Here is a 22,010-nt window from a genome sequence, read left to right on the forward strand (position 1 = left end):
TTCTTTAAATTAAAAATCAAACCATGCAAAAATCAGGTTTAAATATTCTTTAATAGGAAAAATTAAATTTTCCGTCATTTCAACTTTTAGTTTGTTTAATTTTAGCAAATCCTTTTCGACAATGAAAGAGGAAGAAATTTTTATCCCCCCCCCCCCAAAAAAAAAGAACATTACGTTAAATAAAAAAAATAATAATAAATGAAAAGCAGAAATATAAATAAAACTCTATACCTTTCATTAATTCTGAAAGAGGCTCTAGATAAAATATTGAAATGAAGTTAAGCCTTTACACAAGTACTATCGTATCATAATTTACTTCACAATGATTAAAGCATACTTTAAATGTTGGTGGAGGTATACTTGAAAGTATTGTGGCAAAGTAACAGTTAAAAATTAGTAGAATCGTAGATTTTTTTAGCTTATTTTTAATTCCTTTCTTATAGAAAAATAAAGGTAGGGTGTTTTTTTTTTTTGCTTTTGTTCAATATCGACTTCCTCCTAAATAAGAAAGGGGGTGGGGTAAGTATAAGACCTAAAAATATGCTCTGTAAACTATGTGCTGGTGTAAAATACACAGTCATTCTAAATGCAAAAACTATACATGTAGACATAAACTTTTGATTTAGCACACAGTATTCATTACATCTCTTTTAACGTAGAACCTACTTCGTATGACATCATAACTTGTAAATGTATTAAACCTGTGCTAACCCATTAAGACGTCATAATTAATTCAATGCCACTTTTTCCCGTACTTGACAGCTATTATAAAAATAGTAGAAAATACTGCATTTTGAAATTCACAGAATTCAATCATGCCAACATAATCTTGATTCAATTCATATATTTTTTGGTTTATAATGCTTAATGGCAATAAATTTCTGGAATAAGAGAAAATATGTAGGCACCTTTTATTTACTAGATCTAGACCTGAAGTTGACAAACCCAAGACTATCTAGTGTAATGAAATTACAATGTACATACAACTTTCGTAATTATTTGAATGGTATGTAACCATTTTGAAGGAATGCATAAATCGTGAGAAATCTTAAGTTGCCAGCTATATAGTGTAATATCTTGATGAAATGTGTCGAAGTCAAAGATGTACGTGTTGTAGATCGTATGATCGTGTGTACATTTTTGTGATATCTATAATGAAATGATGTGCATTTCTTTTAACAATTATTTGTTACCTATTCATATTTTTGATGTTTGATTACAATTTTTCTATTAAATATGATCTTTTTAAAGAAAAAGTACAATTTCTGATAAATATTTAATCTGAAAGTAACCCCAAACAGTCATTTAATTATTAAATCCCGTGTAAGTGCAAAAAGGTCAAGAATATGAGTATCAGTAAAAAGCCTATCTTTCATTAGTTAGAGGGGAAAGGTATATATTTTAATCATTATTTGTATTCATTTTGCTATGTTCTTCATCACATTGAAGATTGAAAACATTGTGACAAAGACGTCTAAAAAATATTTACAAATATAGGGTAAATAATTGACTAAAAATAATAGAGTTCATTTGACTATTTTTTTGATGGTGGACTTATCTTTTATGTTAATTGAATAAAAAAGAAATTATTCTTGATAAAATATTGTTTAATATTATTCAGTTAAAAAACTTTGTAAACGACGATGTTTGAAGAAGTATTTTTGTGATTTTTCATATTCCCTTTATGACAAGTACCCCTAAAAATATTTGAAAATGTGAAGTCGCAGTATGTAAATACCCTACCAAGTTTCACAGCCTGTTCTAGATTAAAAAAACAAGGAAACATATCATGATATCTTAACTGATTGATAAGCAAGTACTTATTTATCATTTTGAAAAGTTTGAAAATCTTGTGACAAAGACTTTTCGGTCATAGGTTCTACCTTAATTCTTGTTTTACTCCACCCTTTTACTCAGTTCTGAGTATATTTTTCAGAGAATTTAATATGAAAATCAGAACAAACATTTTCATTGTTTTAACGTCTTCTTTATAATGTATATTAATATGAAAAGTTAATTGAAGACTATTTCTTTTTATTTCCCCGTAGTCGAAGATTCGGGGGTAAATAGTTTTATCGTGTTCGTCTGTATGACCGTCTGTCTATCTGGCGGTTTGTTTGTCCGCGAAAACCTTAACCTTTACCATAACTTTTCAATTATTGGAGCTATGCCTTTCATTTTTAATATGTATATTCCTTGTGACAAGACCTTACTTTGGGTACCACCAAATTTGACCTTTTGACCTTTACCTCGGAGTTTATCCCATTTTACACAAAAATGCCAAAGTTTTACTTTGGCCATAACTTTTAAACGGTAGATACTAGTACTCTTATACTTCAAATATGTAGTTTTTTGGCATTACCTTTAGTGGAATACTAAAAACCTTGACCTTTTGACCTTGACCTTGGAGTTTTCCGTACTTATGATTTTTTTTTACCTTGGCCATAACTTTTGAACGGTAATGGCTAGGGTATTCATACTTCACATATGTAATCCTTGTTACATTAAACATTTTCTAAAGAAATCGTCAACTTTGAGTTTGACCTACCTTTCAAAAACTTATCCTTAGCCATTACTTTTGAACAAGTGATGCTAGGGCTTTCCTATTTTGCAGTTGTATTTCATGTGAGAAGACCCTACTTTGGGTAACAATATATTTAAATTGCATTTAAGAAAAGTTTAATCTTCGCTATGTTGCCATACAGGGGCATAGCTGTTTCACAAACACATTTTTTTATATATGAGGATTTGCGGATAAGAGATGGATACCTCAAAGCGTAACAGAAGGACGGACGGACATCCCAATCACTATATACCCTCCCGCTTTTCAAGCGGAGGATATAATAATATATAATACTGCTGATTTTTTCTGTCAGTTCGATGATTTCCACCATCAAAAAACAATGTTTACCTAACCCTTAAGGCTTGATAAATCTTTTACTCCTTTAGATTCTGAATCATTGCATTTACCTTAAAATATAGCTATAATAGTATAATGTAATGAGATCAACATATCATCAGTTTATTCCCAATAAGCTCAGGTGAGCATTTTGGCCAATATGCTTCTTTATCCAATTCTTTTTTTGCCCCCTAAAAATTTTAGCTTTAATCTATCGGGGGTCATTTTTCTACGGGGGTAATTTTTTTTCACGTGGGTTCTGCAAATTTTTAGGGAAGTGACACTTTTTCTACGGGCAAAAGGGTCATTTTTCTACGTCGAATGATGACCGGGGGTCATTTTTCGCTGTCGAAAAATGACCCCCGGTCATTATTCGATGGGGGTCATTATTCGTCTTTACACCGGCCTTAAGTTCTTTCATTACTTTCATTCAACCAGCAGTTGTGGAGCCTACCCCACAGGAACCACTGACCCTGGACCACATATTTTAAAATTTTGGAAATTTTATTTTAATTTTTATTTCATCATATAAATAATTGATTAACAGCAAAGAGCAGTTTCAAAGCATTTATTTCATTTCAGACCATGTAGCTTAACTCCCACTCACCCAACCCCAGTTCCCCTGAACTAGGACCTTGAACTTGGAAGAGGCACCTTTCTTCATCAAAAATTAAATATGTTCTCAGCATAATCATGATAATACCCAGGAAAAAAGAAAAGATTTTTAAAGAATTTACACTATATAATCTTTTGAGCCCCGCCCCAACACCAGAACCCCAGACCCACGGTCGCTGAAATTCACGACTCTGGAGAATGCTAATATTCTTGCTTCGTCAACTTGTTTGTTAATTACTTACCTCGTTTTAGATAATTTTCGTATGAAGAACATGCCATTGCTTATCGTATCTACTGAGGGATATAAACTCCGTATGCAGGTGATAAAGGTATTATATTTGCTGCATAAGTAAGGAAAGTTTACGATTGAAAAGTTAAATTAAAGTCATTACATTTATCATAGAGCTTGGTTGTTTGAAACGTCTTTTAAAGAAAAATATCCAGACATGAATCAGATGTATCAAACTCTCTGGTATCTTTTATCTCAAATTCACCGGCCATATCTAATCGACATAAGAATGAAAATAATAATTGTAAATTGACAATACGTCGTCGATATATCTAAATGTCGAGTTGAAAGCAATAGCAAGATGTCTCTTCTTTTTTTATATAACATAGGCAAGGTTTAAGAAGAGAAATCATTGCATATTTGTTCTTAGGTCTCTCAGTTGAGAGTTGTTGAATATATCTGCAGTCAAATGAGTTGATAGGACAATATCAGCTACGTGCTTTACATCTTGAATGTTTTTATGCATTATGAATTTAAATACCCTGAGAGCTACGGTCTATTTTCCTCTGATTAGGAGTAACATGTATTGAAGTTTCCTTTTCAAAACTTCAGTGACATATTTTATTCATTTCCTTCGCAAAGTACATTAAACAGAAATTATGTACATGATTTATTTCAGTTGTGGAATTGTTAGCGTTTAATCAATTTTTTATGAGTGGATAGACAAGAATTATTCCATGCGCTTTTATACTTCTTGAGCTGTTTATTTTTTCATGAATGTTTTTAAATTACTGCAATGGCGACGAAAACCGGTGGCAACACTTGGGTTGTTGTAGCTTTTGATTTTGGGACAACTTACAGTGGATATGTATTTTCATTTAGTGGCGATCCATTAACATTTTATTCCCCAGGAGCATGGTATTCTGGACAAGGCGGGGTGTCTTCAATGAAGACTCCTACATGTTTATTGCTAAATCCAGACCAGACTTTCAATTCTTTTGGATTTAAAGCGGAAGAATTGTACGCTTCACTGGCATCAGAAGATGAACATCATGAATATTATTTTTTCCGGAGATTTAAGATGAATCTCCATTTCAAGGTGATTTTAAAAAAACGTTTTCAAAAGTATCAATGTTCTCTTTCTTGCTGCAAATATTTTTTTATCTTATGAAATCTATTTAGAAAATGTTCATACGTAGAAGAAGGATATGGAGATAACGAACAATATTAGATATCAAAGTCAATAAAACAATACATAACAGAATAAGAGCAAACACGGACCCTCGAAACATCAGAGATGGGATCAGGTGCCATGGAGGAGTGAGCATCTCCTGCTGACCGGTCGCACCCTCTGTGTGCTCCTTATGTTCCGATTCAACAGAGAGATATCAACTCGGTATGCATGTGATGAAGATATATTGCTGCATAGTTCGGGGAAGATGACGATTGAAAACTTAAAGTCATGACGTTTATTATAAAGCTTGATTGGTAAATGACCATTAACATCTTTCTCATAAATGTATTCAATAAACGATTTCAGTGCTTAATTCAATTGTGTAGCAAATTCTTTCCTGGAGAGAACAAGATACATGTATTGACAATGTTCAAATTAACAAATCCATTCATCAAGTTTATATTAAACCTGATCAAAAATATAACGATAAAATTAACACCTAAAACCCGTATATTTGATAGCACACTGATTTCCTTTAACCGCATGATGCTTTTGTAAAGAAACATTATGCATTCAAATAAGGAAATTTTAAATGACAAAAAGTAAATCTAATTAAAATCAGATCCTCAATCACCTTCGTTTTGTATTGTGATAAACGAGTAGCAAAGCAACGGAGAATAAGGAGCATGTCGATAATCGGATTATACCCAGAAAGACAAAAATTTAATCCATCAACAAGTGTAATAGCAGATATTAATGAATTAATTTTTTGTCATAGCAGATAGGTATTTAAAGGAGTTTTAAGGATGTCCGATCCTCAGCCAGGAATTATTACTCCGAAAATAAATATTTAATTTGAAATGCATCAAAATGAAGCTTGAAAATTAATTTTTTTTCATGCAAAAATTTTCATTTTATTCATCTTTATAAAACTAAAAGTTTTTGGAATTCTTAGAAAAGTTTACATTTGTACCCTATAAAAGGAAAAAAAATTATTACAGTTTTAAGAAACAAGATTTTCTTGAATCCAGCGTTAGATACCAAAGCTTATAAGCATATATTTATATGAAATAAAAGTGATTTGTAGTGTCTTGCAATGATAGCAAAATACTTTTACACTATGCATTATATAATACATGACGGAAAGAGGGGACAAAAAATACCAAATATGTATAAAAATCATGACAATTTCTCTGAATGCCTGGATACCTGTAGTTTTTTTAACCTAAAATATATTTGTTGATCAATTTGCGATTAGAAAATGCATTTCAGATATTCCAATTCGCTTTTTCGGCAAAAATATTGGAGATTTCACAATTTTACCTATATAATATGATTAACTTTAATCTTTAACTTTAAAGAAATATTGTAAATAAATTTACAAAACTTTGTGGATTCAGGGATACTTTTATGAGCATTTTTGGTTACTTAACTGCTAATTCTATAAACCTGAGGATCGGGCTACCTTAAACAACTTGGATACTTAACACTTTATATCTAACAATTTATAATGTACATTATCAATTACGGTAATTTTGTGCTGCCAAATGATTGATTGATTGTATATTGTTTAACGTCCCTCTCGAGAATTTTTCACTCATATGGAGACGTCACCGTATGCCATTGAAGGGCTTCAAATTTTGACTTTAAATCGGCATCCGAGTTAAAGCTTAGTGAGGGATCTTTATCTTGCCAACGTCTGTCGCTGACAGGGGGCCTCGGTTTTTAAGGTCTCATCCGAAGGACCCGCAACTTTCACTTCAAAGTGCCGAGCGCATAACGAAAGAAAGGTTGCTACTTATTTTAACGACTAGGTCAGTCGCGGCCGAGATACAAACTCACGACCTAGATCCGGTCACTGAGCGAGCGCTCTACCGACTGAGCTACCGTGGCTGCCAAATGAAAATATTTTTGCCATGTAGTACGTGATACATTTACTAGGGTTGTGTTCCCCTAATATAATTTTCATACTCAATTAATCCATCCATATGTAAAATGTAGAATTTACCTAGGTTTTAAACCGTTTACTTAAATTGCCTGCATTTTTATGACCTCATTCAAATTAAAAAAAAATGTTTGTAATATATAGTATGAAATGAATTAAATATTTAAGGTAATCCAAAAAAAGAAATGTTTATTTTAAATCGGTCTAACAACTTCACTGTTGACTGGCCTGCCGGAAATCGTATCAAATATGAACACCATATCATATGTCATTCAAACTTTATCACCAAAATTGAATTTTTTACAAATTAGGTAAATGTTGAAGGTCAAGATGAAGGTTTTAGGAATTATCACAGGCTCAGAAATATTTCGTCACAGGAAATGCACTTGATAGCCCTATCTCTTAAAATATAGAATTATAAAGGAAAAATTGACATTCTTGAAATAAAGGTCGAAGTTCAAGGTCAATGTCACGAGATTTAAAAGAAATTATAGTGTAATTAGAAAACTCTTGTAACAGACAATAAACAGTTTAATATGAAAGCCATATTTCTTCTCAATCAAAAGATATGACTAGGGCTAAATTTTTGAAAAGAAGGTCAAACGTCAAGGTTACAAGGTCAAAAATATTAGTGTATATAGAAAGGTCTTGTCACAGGAAATACATAGGATTAAAATGAAATCCCTATTAATCCTCATTCACATTTTATTCCAAATTCAAAGTAGTGCTTAAATTTGTTTAAATTTTGTCAAACTTCATGGGAAAAGTCACGGGATCGAAAATCAGAGTGTACTCAGAAAGGTCTTGTTACAGTCAACATATTTGATCAATATGAAAGTCCTTTTTCTTTTCGTAACCAAGCTTTTTAAGTAGATCAAACGTCAAGGTAAACGTCACAAATCCAAAATCATTGTGTATTTGGAAAGACATTGTCATAGACAATACATAGGTCTAATATGAAAGCCAAATCTCTTCTCATTCAAAAGTCATGACAATTGGTATACTTTTTTTAATGTATGTCAAACTCAAGGTAAGGATCTGGAAGTTAAAAATCATTGTGTGCATAGAAAAGTCTTGTCATAGCACACATCTTTTAAATAAGAGCGATGTCTCTTCTCATTCAAAAGACATAATCAAGGATAAAGCTTTTGAAAAGTAGGAAAAACTTCAAGGTCAATTTTAGTACGTTAAAACTATAGTGCATTTAGAAAGTTCTTGTCATAGGTAACAGAGATTTTATGTCATTTCGCTTTCGCAAATGCGAGGACAAAACAAAATCAAAAGAAATGTGCTAATGTGTACTCCTGCCGAGATAAATTCTCCATGTTAAACAAAGATATACAATAAAGTTTATTTATAAACCAAGCTTGAAATGTTGATGAAAATAAAGAGTGTTCAAAGTGTTGTGTGAGAAAGTAATGTTTATAAATGTGCTATCACATTCCGTGCACATGTTTAATTGTGCCAAAATGTTAGTATTAAAATGTATTGAAATAATAAAAATATTTATTTCAAGAAACATACCTTTTTAGTGTCTGGATATTTAGTTATTATTCAATGAAATAAACTGCATGTGTTTTAGACAATAGTTTTTGTTTGAAAAGTAAATGTTTTTAATGCAATAGTAAAACGCAAAATTTAACAACAAAGCAAAATGTAATAAGGTGGGATTATTATATTTTGCGTTATTTAAAGAATGACTCTAATTCTATATTCGATATAACATGGTTTGGGTCAGTTTACGCAAAAGCGTACATAAACTGACCCAAACCAGGTTATACTCGAATAATTTACCTAAGAATTAGAGTCATTAATTTTAAAATAATTATACAACTGTGGATGAAAAATTGTGCTGCTTTTCATGAGTTTTAATTTGCTGCTTAATACTGTGGTTTCATCAATTTTCTTTGGCATCAATTTTCGTGGATTTTGTAAAACAGACGTTTTCGAGGATACGTAATTTCGTGGTCAAAAGCATTGCCAGTACAAATGAATGTCATATTTCGTATTTCAATGAACATTTAAATTCGTGGATCTGCTCAACAATGAAATCCACGAAAATTGGTGCTCAACGAATATTGATGAAACCACAGTAATACAACCGTAGTAACGGAAGTGATGGGAAACAAGGAGATGTAAAAAGTTATACACAGACCTGGCAGCCATGATGTTTGTTTTCATGCAGTAAGATTGAGCTACTGTTTGAAGTTAAAGGTACATTAAATCATTAAATCTGGAATTTTCCATGGATTGCGACTAGAAATGAGGGAATTGCGTTGATAAGATGATTCAGTTGTCCGTCAAGGGGGTGTGTACCCATACCAAACCAGATTATACAGAATAATTTTCGTTCCTTTTTGGATAATAACAAATGAGAGGCGAGGATACAGAAAGAATTAAGTAACACAAAATGCAATAATCCCAGCTTATTACATTTTACGTTGTTATTAAATTTCACGTTGCAACAATGCAAACATTCAATCAGGACAACAAAGGCAAATGTAATACAGGTAAACGCTACCTAAGAGGGTCTCATAATTGGGTCTGGACACAGTTTCAGCCAAAAAATTTCATTCCATTTCTTTATGTTTACATATACTTATCTAACTTAAGGTATTTCTAATGATAAGGTTTGATTTACTGTGGTTTCATCAATATTCGTTGAGCACCAATTTTCGTGAATTTCGTTGTTGAACAGATCCACGAATTCAAATGTTCATCGAATTAAGAAATATGCTATTCATTTGTATAGGCAATGCTTTTGTCCACGAAATTACGTATCCTCGAAAACGTCTGTGTAATAAAATCCACGAAAATTGATGCCCACGAAAATTAATGAAACCACAGTAGTTGTCACAAGACAGATTTAGAGCTCCAAACCTTTGTTATGTAAACAAGGCCAGAGTCATGTTTTTTGTTTACATGGGTTAAACACGCTGATATGTGTTCGTCTGAGCAGATTTTTTAAAGAAGTTAATTCTATATACAATTAGACATTTTCTAACGATTTGGTCAATTTTGTTGTGTTATAAACATGATATTTTTTAAATGTAAACAAAACAAGGCACGAGCCTTATTTACATTATTAAAAATTCTCAGTCCTGTATATCCTTTGTAAATCAACAAATGAATTGTTCAAGTTTGGCTGATCAATAGAATTGCCTTAGTTAAGAATTATAAAAATTGAAATAGATGAAAAAAATCAGTTGAAACTGTGTCCATGCTCCTTTAATTGAGAGTGATAATTACACTGCTAATACATGTATAGTGGATAGACGTTCGGGAAATAAGCCATGCTATTAGTAAGAAAGCGATTATATTAAGTCGTGATACAATATACGAGTTACGAATCAATTCGGTTCTATGTTTTTTTTCAGAATGTGAGAAAAGATTTACATATTGATGATGTCTCTGGCAAGTCACTTCCGGCCTTGAGAATTTTTTCGCTGTCTATTAAATACCTTAAAGATCACTGTCTTAAGACCATGCAGGACAGAGGAATAGAAGCTGGAGAGACAGAAATCAAATATATCCTGACAGTGCCTGCCATTTGGAATGATCGATCAAAACAATTTATGAGAGTTCCAGCTGTTCAAGTAGGCTTAAATTTGGTTATTCATTCATTAGATCTATATTGATTTAGCACTCAACCAAAAAATAAAAAATAAGAACACAAATAACATGTAATTTTTATATCAATATTTAAAACTGCGTGCTTTATAAAGAACTAGAAATTCATGTACTTGCAAAACATTAAAAATAAATTCTCGGAAAACAAATAAATAATGGAAGTTTAAGACAAACCTAACAGGAAATGATGATAATGTTGAATACAGGCTGGCATAAAAGATGATTACCTAGAGTTAGCTTTGGAGCCAGAAGCAGCCTCTGTTTACTGTCAACGAGTCCCTCTAGAAAATCTAAAACTCGGAACGGGGAAAGTTATAAGTGTTCCTGGCACCAGATACTTAGTTGCAGATATTGGAGGTATGCTGCAAACTTAAACAAGGTTTTCCTTTACCCTTTTTGTTAAAATTGATTTTATTAATACTTGACTATGATACCGTTGTTGGCTCAATAAAAGTGTCGAAATAAGTTTCCTCACGTACATGTAAATATCAATATAAAGGCCTAAGATTTAATCAAACATTTACAAAAATACCTGCATTCAAACTGGAGTTTTTTCAGTATTCAAAATATTTATACATGTATTAAAAATTGTCAAAGAAACCGAAATATAGAATATTTATTTATCAAAATGTTTTTCTCGTCGGACAACCTAATGTTTATTTAACGTCTTTCTCATATCGAGACATTACCTCATGCCTATTGATCAGTGACAGATCTTTTTCGTATCAGCACCTACTGCAAAAAGAGACCTATGTCTCTTCTGTTATACAGTCTCCGTGTCACGTAGTGGATTTGTAAACAAGAGTCCTGTTCTTAATTCATTGATCTCTAATTATCAATACTTCTTTCAGGGGGTACAGCTGATTTTAGCGCTCATGAAGTTGGCCAGGATGAGAAATTGACAGAGCTCTATCGTGCCAGTGGTGGACCGTATGGAGGTATATACGTTGATGAAAAGTATTTGCAGATATATGATGTTATTTTTGGAAAAGGGACGCTTGAAAAGCTCAAAATAGAGGATATGGAAGAATATTTGACTCTCCTTAGAGAATTTGAAAACAAAAAACGCTCAATTACTCAAGAGTTTAAGACTTCTTTCGTAACTAAGCTTTCAGTGGTATTGAACGAAAAAAGTTCTAAAGAGAAGAATATGAAAGCTCTTCAGTCCTCCTATTTAAGAGATCAGGTAGCATTTGTAAAAGATAAATTAAAAATTTCCGCCAGGTTGATGAAGAGTTTCTTTGAGGAGTCACTAAATGAAATCATCAAACATGTTCGGAACATTTTAGACACTATTCCAAACATTGAGCACATTCTCATTGTTGGTGGATATGGGGAATGTAGTTTGCTACAAGAAATGTTCAAAATGGAATTTTCTCATACAAACATCGTTATTCCCAATGAATGCAGCTTAGCTGTTATTAAAGGAGCACTGTTATTCGGACATAATCCTTTGATTATATCTTCAAGAATTTTACGCTACTCATATGGAATAGCAATTGATCCAAAATTTAATCACGAGGATCATCCATTAGAAAATCGATACATTGACGAAGACGGAGTTGAAAGATGTCGAAATGTATTTCTACAACTGATTTCCAAAAACACAATAGTTCCCTCGACTGGAGTGAAAGTTACCAAGCAAGCTAAAACTATGACCCTTGCACAGAGTCAAATTTCGTTGAAATTATAATGCACGGAATTAATGGAAGAGTCAATGATAATAAACGATGAAAGGTTTCTATTCCTTGGAAAATTAACTATAAATGGTCCGAAACATATCAAAAACAAGTGGTATATAGATTATAGTTATATTTTTGGTATGACTGAAATTAAAGTGTCGGCAAGAGTTTTGGAAACTGGAGAAGTAAAGAATGATTCTTTCGATCTGCTTGAATGAATTTATAATGTATAATAATTCCCTCATTTGCAATTGCGTAAAAGATAGGTATATGCGTTTCTACATTGTTAAAATATGTTTGAAAACAGTTTTCTATAAGCTTTGTCACAACCACTAATGTGATTGGAACCTTTTATTTTTCGATGTTCTGCAAATTATAAAATCCGATGAGTTCAGAGTAGCTCTGACAGTTGCTCTGGTGAGAGTTAGCGAGATAGAGTAAATTATTCACAAAAATGTGGCTGGGAAATGACTAGCTCGTGGATACATGGTAAACAGAAAAGATATGTTGTGTTTTAGTTTTCACCACCCTATGATACCATTCTGTAGAAATGTACTTCAATCGATCTTTCTTGAATTCATTCAAGCTTTAATTAGAAATAAATATTCTAGGTGTGAAAATTAGCGACATCAATCAACCAAACTTGTAAGAGATTTATTAGGACCCGACACTCCAAACCACACTTCTAGTAATTATGATTTTTGCATAGAGCAGATTAATATTTGATTTGAATTATGCAAGTAGTTGTAGAGTGTTTCGGCTATTAAGAAGCCTCATCAGGGGTCGGATTATTTCGTCACCTATATTCTTGTGTTTGCTGTAAGCTATGATTGGTTGAGAATGAAATAAATTAAATATGTGAAAATTAGCGACATCAATCAACCAAACTTGTAAGAGATTTATTAGGACCCGACACTCCAAACCACACTATAAGTAGATATGTTTTTTGCATACAAGTTTGGTTGATTGATGTCGCTAATTTTCACACTATGAAACAATTTTCTGCTGTCATGAATTAAAATTTCTTTTTGGACAAATATTTTGCATGGGAACCGGGACTTTATTTTTGTCGTCAGATTAGCAAGTGTGGCACCAATGTGACTTTGACAAATCAGGTGAATGAGAACTGCATTATGGCTTACTATAGGAATATTACAGGTATTTTACGCTTGATAAATTCTTTTATTATATACCTCATGTGTATCACCCTATTTTACTGTTGAATTTATGCTATCACGTGACGTCATGATCCTATTTTCCGGATCACCAACATGTTGTTTTCTGAATCCATATCACCACTCTCTGAAACTGATGACGTAGTACGCAGAAATATGACGTTATTTTTCTTGCGCGTTAAAAAGTCCCTTGTTATTATGCTTTGTTTAATGGATTATTATTATCCAATTTATCTCTAAAGGTTTATTCTAATATTTTCAGCCAATTATAAGGAGGGTAATGTGGAGGGTCTTAATAAATCGATCTAGTGCAAGGGCATACACTCTATGGATCAAAGCAAGCTTTTACAATTCAACTATAGAACTAATAAGGTATCTGAAAAGTGCTGCGATCCTGACGAAATCTTAAAAACAATTTGATTATATCAATATTTCATGCCGCTGACCAGCAAAAAATATAGCATTCGGTCATACAAGTATAATTTTAACAATGAAATTGCAGAATTTAGACAGGATTGCAGCACTTTTCAGAAACTACAATGCTTTTTGAAAATATTTATATGCTAAACTTGGAAATTTAACTTGGTTATGCCCTTATGATATTTATATGTAACATCAATACTTCAAGTCAATGTGCTAAAATCGCGTGACTGCCGCATCACGTGACTAGTCTAAATATAAAATTTAATCGTCCTCGATATGTAGTTATTCATCATAATTACAATTATCCGATATGGCGTCTCGTTTGATCTGATGATCCGCGCCTGTCAACTCGACGTGATACGACCCTTCGGATCAAGTTACTGTTATAATAATATATATTTATTGTACTATCGGTGAATATACCCTTAATTGTCTGGTGGATTCCCTGGCCAACACACGTGATCACGAGTATATAGTTATGTAAAAAAATGTTTTGTCCATTTAAATGCATACGAGAAGGCTGAAAATGTAATTCTGCATGTTAATATAAATTTTTGTTTGTTGCTTCCTTTTTTGTACAATGATTAATTTTGTTTAATTCAGGTTTATAATTTTTCATTCATTCTACTGTTTTACATGCGGACTATTAAAAGACCAACAAAAAGCAACATTAATGAACTCATTTTGATGTTAATATAAAATCACATACTAGGTATATTATGACTCTTTCTTCATAAAATTAGCCAAAGTTAGGGAGAACATGCTAGATAATAATATTTTTTATAGAATTTGAAATTTTTTTGAAATTTTATTTAATTAATTCTTTTAATGCAGTCAAATGAGCACTATAGAATAGAAATTAATTGTAAAAACTTTAACATTATGGATATATATTTTTTTAAATAGCGGTCAAGACAAAAATCTGCTGAAAAGCTGAGGAGCAAACCTAGCTCATTAATGATATTTCTATCATTAAGCAACGTTTTATCATTTGCGGTTGCTACACTTGTTTATTGCCTCCATCGCTGTGTAAAAGTCATTTTCCTATTTGATGTAAAATCACAATCTATGTAATCTATATATTAATCAATTGCTTAAATCCTTAAAATATTAATACATGTATATCGCTTCCAAATATACACAAAAATCTCCGAATCCATGAATCATTGATTTTGAACTGGATCGAATCGCTTATAATAGTCAAAATAATTTTTTTTGCACACCAGTGATGAATTATAATGCTCATATTCTGATGCATCATAATGTTGATGGTCGCCCATGTGGCGCAGTGGAAAGAGTGTCTGCTCTAGAGTTACGAAGTAAGGAGTTGATCCTTGCCTCGCTGATTTGAATCACACTGTGGAACATGTAGACAGTTCTTCGGATGAGACCATATTAACCGAACCCGTGTCGCAGTAGGTGCTGGCACGAAATAGATCCCTCCCTGCTAAAAGGCCCTCTGTGCCGAGTAAAGGACAAAATTTGCAGCTCTCCATCGGAAACTGGTGGCGTCTCCATATGAGTGAAAATTTCTTGAGAGGGACGTTAAACAATATACAATCAGTCAATCAATCATAATCATATATACATACACAATCATATATACTATTAAAAAAGTATGAGATATTGGATTTACAATGACAATTACATGCAGATCATGAGACGGGGAAGGAAACAAAAGACAAAACATTAAGGAAACATATGTCAAATTATTCAGAACCATGTGAACAGTCAGAAAAGGACAGATTTTCCAGAATTATGGTCGAACTATGAGTTCACACAAAAATTAACCACCATTCTAAAACGGATTGAGTATCGGGTATTATCCTTTCGGTTTACCAGACAAGCTCGACTTTGAGTTGGCGACTTGGCGACTTGGCATACTGCTTACAAAAAGGAAGGTTATTCCGTACCTGCTGTAATGCTGCATCATGTTCTTGGACATTGACAGGAGGTTTTTGAAGTTGGCGAAGCCACTGTCCAAGTATGTACAAATCCAAGGCATGCTTTTTAGCAGCACAGTTATGGTTACAATAAGGAGGCAGAGCCTATTTTGTACGGGAAAACTTGAATATGACATCATACACAATATACGTCATACAAGATTTCTTTAAAATACCATAAAATGAGTTTATCTGCTAATTTAACCAGTAAGAAATCATCAAACTACACAAAAACTTACTACATCGTGTTGTATAGTCGTTAGTTAAATCCCACGTAACAAGTTATAAACAAGTCACTGATCGGAATACACTTGTCAATATGACGTCATTTCTTACAACGTGACGTAGTTTGTATGCAGTGAGAGACAGATCAAGTAATATTTTCTTAACAAAATTATATTCTCTACTTAAATAAAATATTATTTACAGATATTCTATGGGACAATAACTTGAATTCAATGTCTTCTTCGCTATTTTATTAATATATTTTCTGTACATTACGTATTTAATTGACACTGCCGTATATTTGTATGCAAGTACATCGGAGGGTAATGTGGAGGGTCTTAATAAATCGATCTAGTGCAAGGGCATACACTCTATGGATCAAAGCAAGCTTTTACAATTCAACTATAGAACTAATAAGGTATCTGAAAAGTGCTGCGATCCTGACGAAATCTTAAAAACAATTTAATTATATCAATATTTCATGCCGCTGACCAGCAAAAAATATAGCATTCGGTCATACAAGTATAATTTTAACAATGAAATTGCAGAATTTAGACAGGATTGCAGCACTTTTCAGAAACTACAATGCTTTTTGAAAATATTTATATGCTAAACTTGGAAATTTAACTTGGTTATGCCCTTATGATATTTATATGTTACATCAATACTTCAAGTCAATGTGCTAAAATCGCGTGACTGCCGCATCACGTGACTAGTCTAAATATAAAATTTAATCGTCCTCGATATGTAGTTATTCATCATAATTACAATTATCCGATATAAATAATGTACTAAAAATAGTCGTCATCCCGATTACAAATACATTTTTAAATACAAAATTTAGCCGATATTTTTATTGCGCACCTTAACTGTACTGCGAAACCCGAGAAATCAATAGGATTGATCCAAGCGAGCTGGACAACTATTTAGGCTCTTTTTTTCTCTTGATCCGAAAGGCAGATGGTTCAGACTATGAGCCTGATACTTTGACTAGCTATCACAGATCTATTGACCGGTATCCGTTTAGTTTAGTATCTGATAAGGAATTTACGACAAGCAGAACTGTTCTTCTATCTAAACGAAAGGAATTAAAACAAAAGGGCAAGGGAAGTAAACCAAATGCAACAGAACAACTAACGAAGAGTGAAGAAAAATTGCTTCAAGAGAAGAGATGCATTGGTTAAGACAGCCTGAAGGCATTGCTAAACAAAATGTGGTTACAAAACACCATGATGTTCGGAATTCGAGGAGGGACAGAAAATCATAAACTTAGATTGTCGGATATCAAGCTATTACATGATGAAAATGGAAGGGAATATCTGGAATTTAGAGAAAGGGAAACAAAAACAAGAACTGGTGAAAATATTTATCTTAGAGCTTTCCGTCCGAAACAGTACGCAAACCCAGAAGATGCTATGAGCTGCCAAGTAACTGCGTACAAGGTGTTTAGAGACCACAGGCCGCCTTCTACCATGACTCCTGAAAGTTCTTTTTATATTGCGATTAACCATAAACGACCTCATGGATCTCCAATTTGGTACAAATCCAATCCCTTGGCGAAAATTCACTGCGCTCGATTATGCGGGAAATGGCAGAGCGTGCAAACCTTCCTTGAAGAAAAACGAATCATTCAGCCAGAAAAACAACATGTACAAAATTGCTTCATGTTGGTATAGCCCCTACCACAATTCAACAACTAACTGGACACAAAAACGTCCAAAGCATAAATAAATATGCAACTCCATCACTCGATATGCAAAAAACTATGAGTGAAATTCTTTCAAATAAAGAAAATAATGAAAATGAAGGGTAAAATGTCGTTTGTCCAGTTTCGACTTACCAGCTAGCTTCAAATCCGCCACCCGCCAGTTCCACAACTTCGATGTCGACAATCTCAGCAAATTCATCATTCCTTCAGTCAACGACCGCTAGAGAATTATTTTCAAATGCGAGAATGATGAACTGCACCATCAATATCAATAATTGTAATTCACAACCTCAGAAACCAAAAAAAAAAAAAAACGCGTCCGTGTGATCTACAGCAATGACTCTGAATGATTTTATTGTTAAATTGTTAACATTGCGCAACAAAAAATAGTTCTTTGAAAAGTCAGTTTCTTTTGAATTGTCAATAAATATTTCGAACCTTGCATCCTATTAGATTTCTTCTTTTCTCATTTTATTGGGGGTATATCAAAAATTTATCATTATAACAGTAACTTGATCCGAAGAGCCGGATCACGTCGAGTTGACAGGCGCGGATCTCCAGATCCCATCCAATAACTTCTGTTATCTTTATCCTTTAATTGCTATATCTGATATGAAAAGTATGACATTTGTAGAAATATTGCTAAGAATATTCTTTTTATTTCTCGTAGGGGGAACAGCTGACTTTAGTGTTCATGAAGTTGATGAGGATGGGTCATTAACAGAGCTCTATCGCGCCAGTGGGGGAGCTTATGGAGGGATATACGTTGATGAGAATTATCTGAAGATATATGATATTATTTATGGGGCAGGGACGATTGAACAGCTAAGAATTGATGATATGGAGGAATATCTCAATATTCTCAAAGAGTTTGAAAACAAAAAACGATCAATCTCTTCAGATTCTGAAACTTCTCTCATTACAAGACTGCCAGCTGTATTAAACGAAAAAATCTCTAGAGATGAAAAAATGAAAGCTATTAATAAATCCGTTCTAAAAGATCATCTATCACTTGTAAAAGACAAGCTGAAAATTTCACCTGCATTGATGAAGAAATTTTTCGAGAACTCAATTTTGTCAGATAATCAAACACATTAAGTATATTGCAGAGACAATTAAAAATATAGAAAATATTCTCATCGTTGGAGGATATGGGGAATGCACTTTACTGCAAGAAAGATTCAAGAAGGAGTTCCCAAAGTTAAATATCGTTATTCCAAATGAGTGTAGCGTAGCTGTAATTAAGGGAGCAGTTTTATTTGGACACAATCCTCGAGCAATATCTGCTAGAATATTGCGGTATTCTTATGGGGCAGCTGCAGATAATTTATTTGATCCTGAAATTCATCCAGAAGAAAATGGATATTTTGACATAGATGGTATTGAAAGATGTCGAAATGCTTTTGATCAGCTGATTGCTAGAGATACTAAAGTACCTTCAAATGGGCAAATAGTAACAGATATAGGATTCCCTCTTACGTACGATCAAAGAAGTTATGAACTGAGATTATATTGCACAGAGAAAATTAATGCTCCAGTGATCGACGACAGCTTTCAGTATGTTGGACGATTAGAAGTTTCTGTACCTGAATATATCGAGGGGGATTGGGAAGCAGAAGAACAATATATTTTTGGGATGACAGAAATAAAGGTGTCTGCCACAGTAAAGGAAACAGGAGAAACTGTAAAAACTACGTTTGACTTGCTAGAGTAATCTTGAGGCGAAATTAAGAATGTTATTTAGTAAGTAATAATGAAAGGGTACATGAACCAATTTTTGTTACAGCTTGTTATTACCTCAGCAGGATACTGTGAATATGTCCCGTAGCTCCCGTTGTTTGTAAGTGTTCGTTCATCCTTCAATCAAAATGCACTCCTATGCACATATATAAGTTAAAGTGAAATGGATTTTTCAAATAAATTCTGTAATAAAATTGTGTTTTTGCTAAATTAAATCAAGAAAATTTCTTTAGTTGATTAAAAAAATATTAAAATAAAATTATTATTGTTACTTTCATTTATTACTTCTATTTTTATCTTTTTATTTACATTTAATCACTTCATACGAATAGTTTATATATAGTTTATATAGATATGAACATAAACAATTAAATCCCATACATTGATTGTGCTTACATGTTTCCGTCAGGATTACCGGTAGCAATCACATACAGAAAAAGATTCAGCATATGCCCACAAACTAAGAAACACAATCCTCATTTAGTGTTTAATCCCCCTAAAGACAGATCTTTAAAGCTGAACACGACTCGTAAATAGGCATACGCCATTTCGATATCATCATCTACGATCCATCAACACTAGGGTATACTCGTTGCATTCATTACACCTGACTGCTTAATTGTCACGGGTATCGGTGTGGAATGGCGACCCGTGTTCGTGCTGGTTATCTTCTATTACCTTTGTTTACATTCTATTGTAGTGATGTTTATCTCTGTTGTTTGTATATTGCACTGACCTGTACAACTATAATTGTAAATTTATTTGGTATTTTACTTTCTTGTAATAACAACGTATTACGTTATTATTCTCGCTACCGAGTGCTGTATAGCATTCGTCCGTCTACACCGGTCTGATTGCCCTGGTTTGCAGAGTAGCGAGAACAAAAATAGCGAACACATTCCTTTTCAGCTTTAAAAACATTATTTTTCATTAGTCATATTTCTTGTTTCTGTGAGTAACGTGAACTGAAGTAACTGCATTTAAAAAAAAACATTCCGAAATATAATTGCATTTTTTTTCAGAAAAAATCAACTTTAGACACCGTTCCCATGGTAACTATTCAACATCCAAATGATCTAACAATATTTTTGAAGTAGTTTATAAGGTGTACTTTCTAGCCAACTTTGAAAAAAACATGTTTATGCGTGCCACAAAAGTTTAAGTGGTTACAGAGAATAGGTATTAATTATTGAGTTTACATTTGCTACAAAGAATATCTTTCTACATTCCTTATATAAAGTTCAAAACCAATTTCAATTAAACTAAAAAAAAGTTAACAGCATACTAAATTATAATCTAGATTGTAAGTTATTTTGTAGTTCCATATAATAATTAAGTTTAGCATGATTTTTACCTGTTAGATTTTACAATTCGGCAAGTGATGTCCACCTGTGAGTGTACTCCTGGCTTTATTGTATTCTTTAACCTGACCTCGATCTAAATTAAGTCTTAAGCTTTTAGCGTGTTTGGTTGCCGTTTTCAGAATTTAGCAAATTACAAGTTGTTTTAATTTGCATGTCCTCGCATTAAAAAAGTTATATTGACATCGCTGTAATAAGCCAAACATGTATTCAAATTTTTGAAGAGAGAGAGAATCTGTCAACAATGACCGCGATCGATAAGCCCGCCTCCTTTTAATATTGATTAAGTGACCAACAACCACAACTTTGGGTACAATTCAAATTACGGAAGATGAAACTAACGTATCGTTGCTTATATTTTGATTCGTGTCAACAGGGAATTGCCTTTGTATTTTACTTAATATTTAAGGAATACTTTTAAATTTTTGTGCGAGTTATTGGTGTGTAAATCACAAAGGCTTGTCACGTAGACATATAACGTAAAACAATATTTTTTCAAGAAAAAAATTTTATTTACATTTTACATGTTTGGAAGCACAAGAAAAAATATACCCAATATTTATGAACGTATTTATTTGAACATAGATACGAGGGTTGATCCAAAAGTAATGTCACACTGTCCATGTCTTTTATACTTGGCGTCATATTTTCAAATATGATACCGTAAATCTGAAAATTTTTGCTGTTGATAAATTTTTAGCAAATTTGCGATTCCATTGCATTGCAAAAATATTTTTCTTAATAATAAATCACCAACAGGAAAATGAAAACAGAGCAGTGGTCATTCGCAAAATTTTGAAACGTAAAAATTAATCAACAGTATTTTGACCCGAATTCGCAAAATAAAATCGACAGTATACCAAAAGATGCACATACATAAATCCAATTAAAATTTCATTTTTCATGTAAGAATGCTTAACTGAATTTATTTTATAGAAGTTTAAAACATAGACTATAGGGGGTGTCGCCGCGTCACAACCTGACGTCACGAACTTAAGTGTTCTTTTTTTTTAGAATGAAGAAGATAAACACATTAAAAAGCATCTTTTAATTGTACCTTATCGCCCAAAATTTAAAAATTTATGATACATATTGCTATACTCTGATGCATTGATCAAAAGAAATATTAATGTCGAAATGGATAAAAAGAAACATCACAACAAACTGTAATGCAATTTTGCTTCAAAATCGGAAATCACCAGTAGAGACAGGTTGATTCACCAGACTCACATGGGAAAGAATGTAATAAGAGACTTGTGAT

The 22,010-nt window shown here is 32.7% G+C and overlaps 2 protein-coding genes across 2 annotated transcripts in view; one reads left to right on the forward strand and one right to left on the reverse strand.

Moving 5' to 3' along the window:
* The window catches only part of LOC134268197 (major vault protein-like), a 126,091-nt gene that overhangs the window by 15,120 nt on the left and 88,961 nt on the right, over nt 1-22,010 (reverse strand). The window lies entirely within an intron of this gene.
* Nucleotides 10,254-19,362, forward strand: LOC134268192 (heat shock 70 kDa protein 12A-like). Its single transcript, XM_062750382.1, has 4 exons — nt 10,254-10,458; nt 10,699-10,849; nt 18,319-18,584; nt 18,730-19,362. The coding sequence occupies exons 1-4, from the start codon at nt 10,348-10,350 to the stop codon at nt 19,360-19,362; spliced, it is 1,161 nt and encodes a 386-aa protein (XP_062606366.1). The 5' UTR covers nt 10,254-10,347.

This window comes from Saccostrea cucullata, unplaced genomic scaffold (assembly GCF_032062105.1).
Source record: "Saccostrea cucullata isolate Sc308-1 unplaced genomic scaffold, CSIRO_AGI_Scuc_v1 ctg1252, whole genome shotgun sequence".
Lineage (NCBI taxonomy): Eukaryota > Metazoa > Mollusca > Bivalvia > Ostreida > Ostreidae > Saccostrea > Saccostrea cuccullata.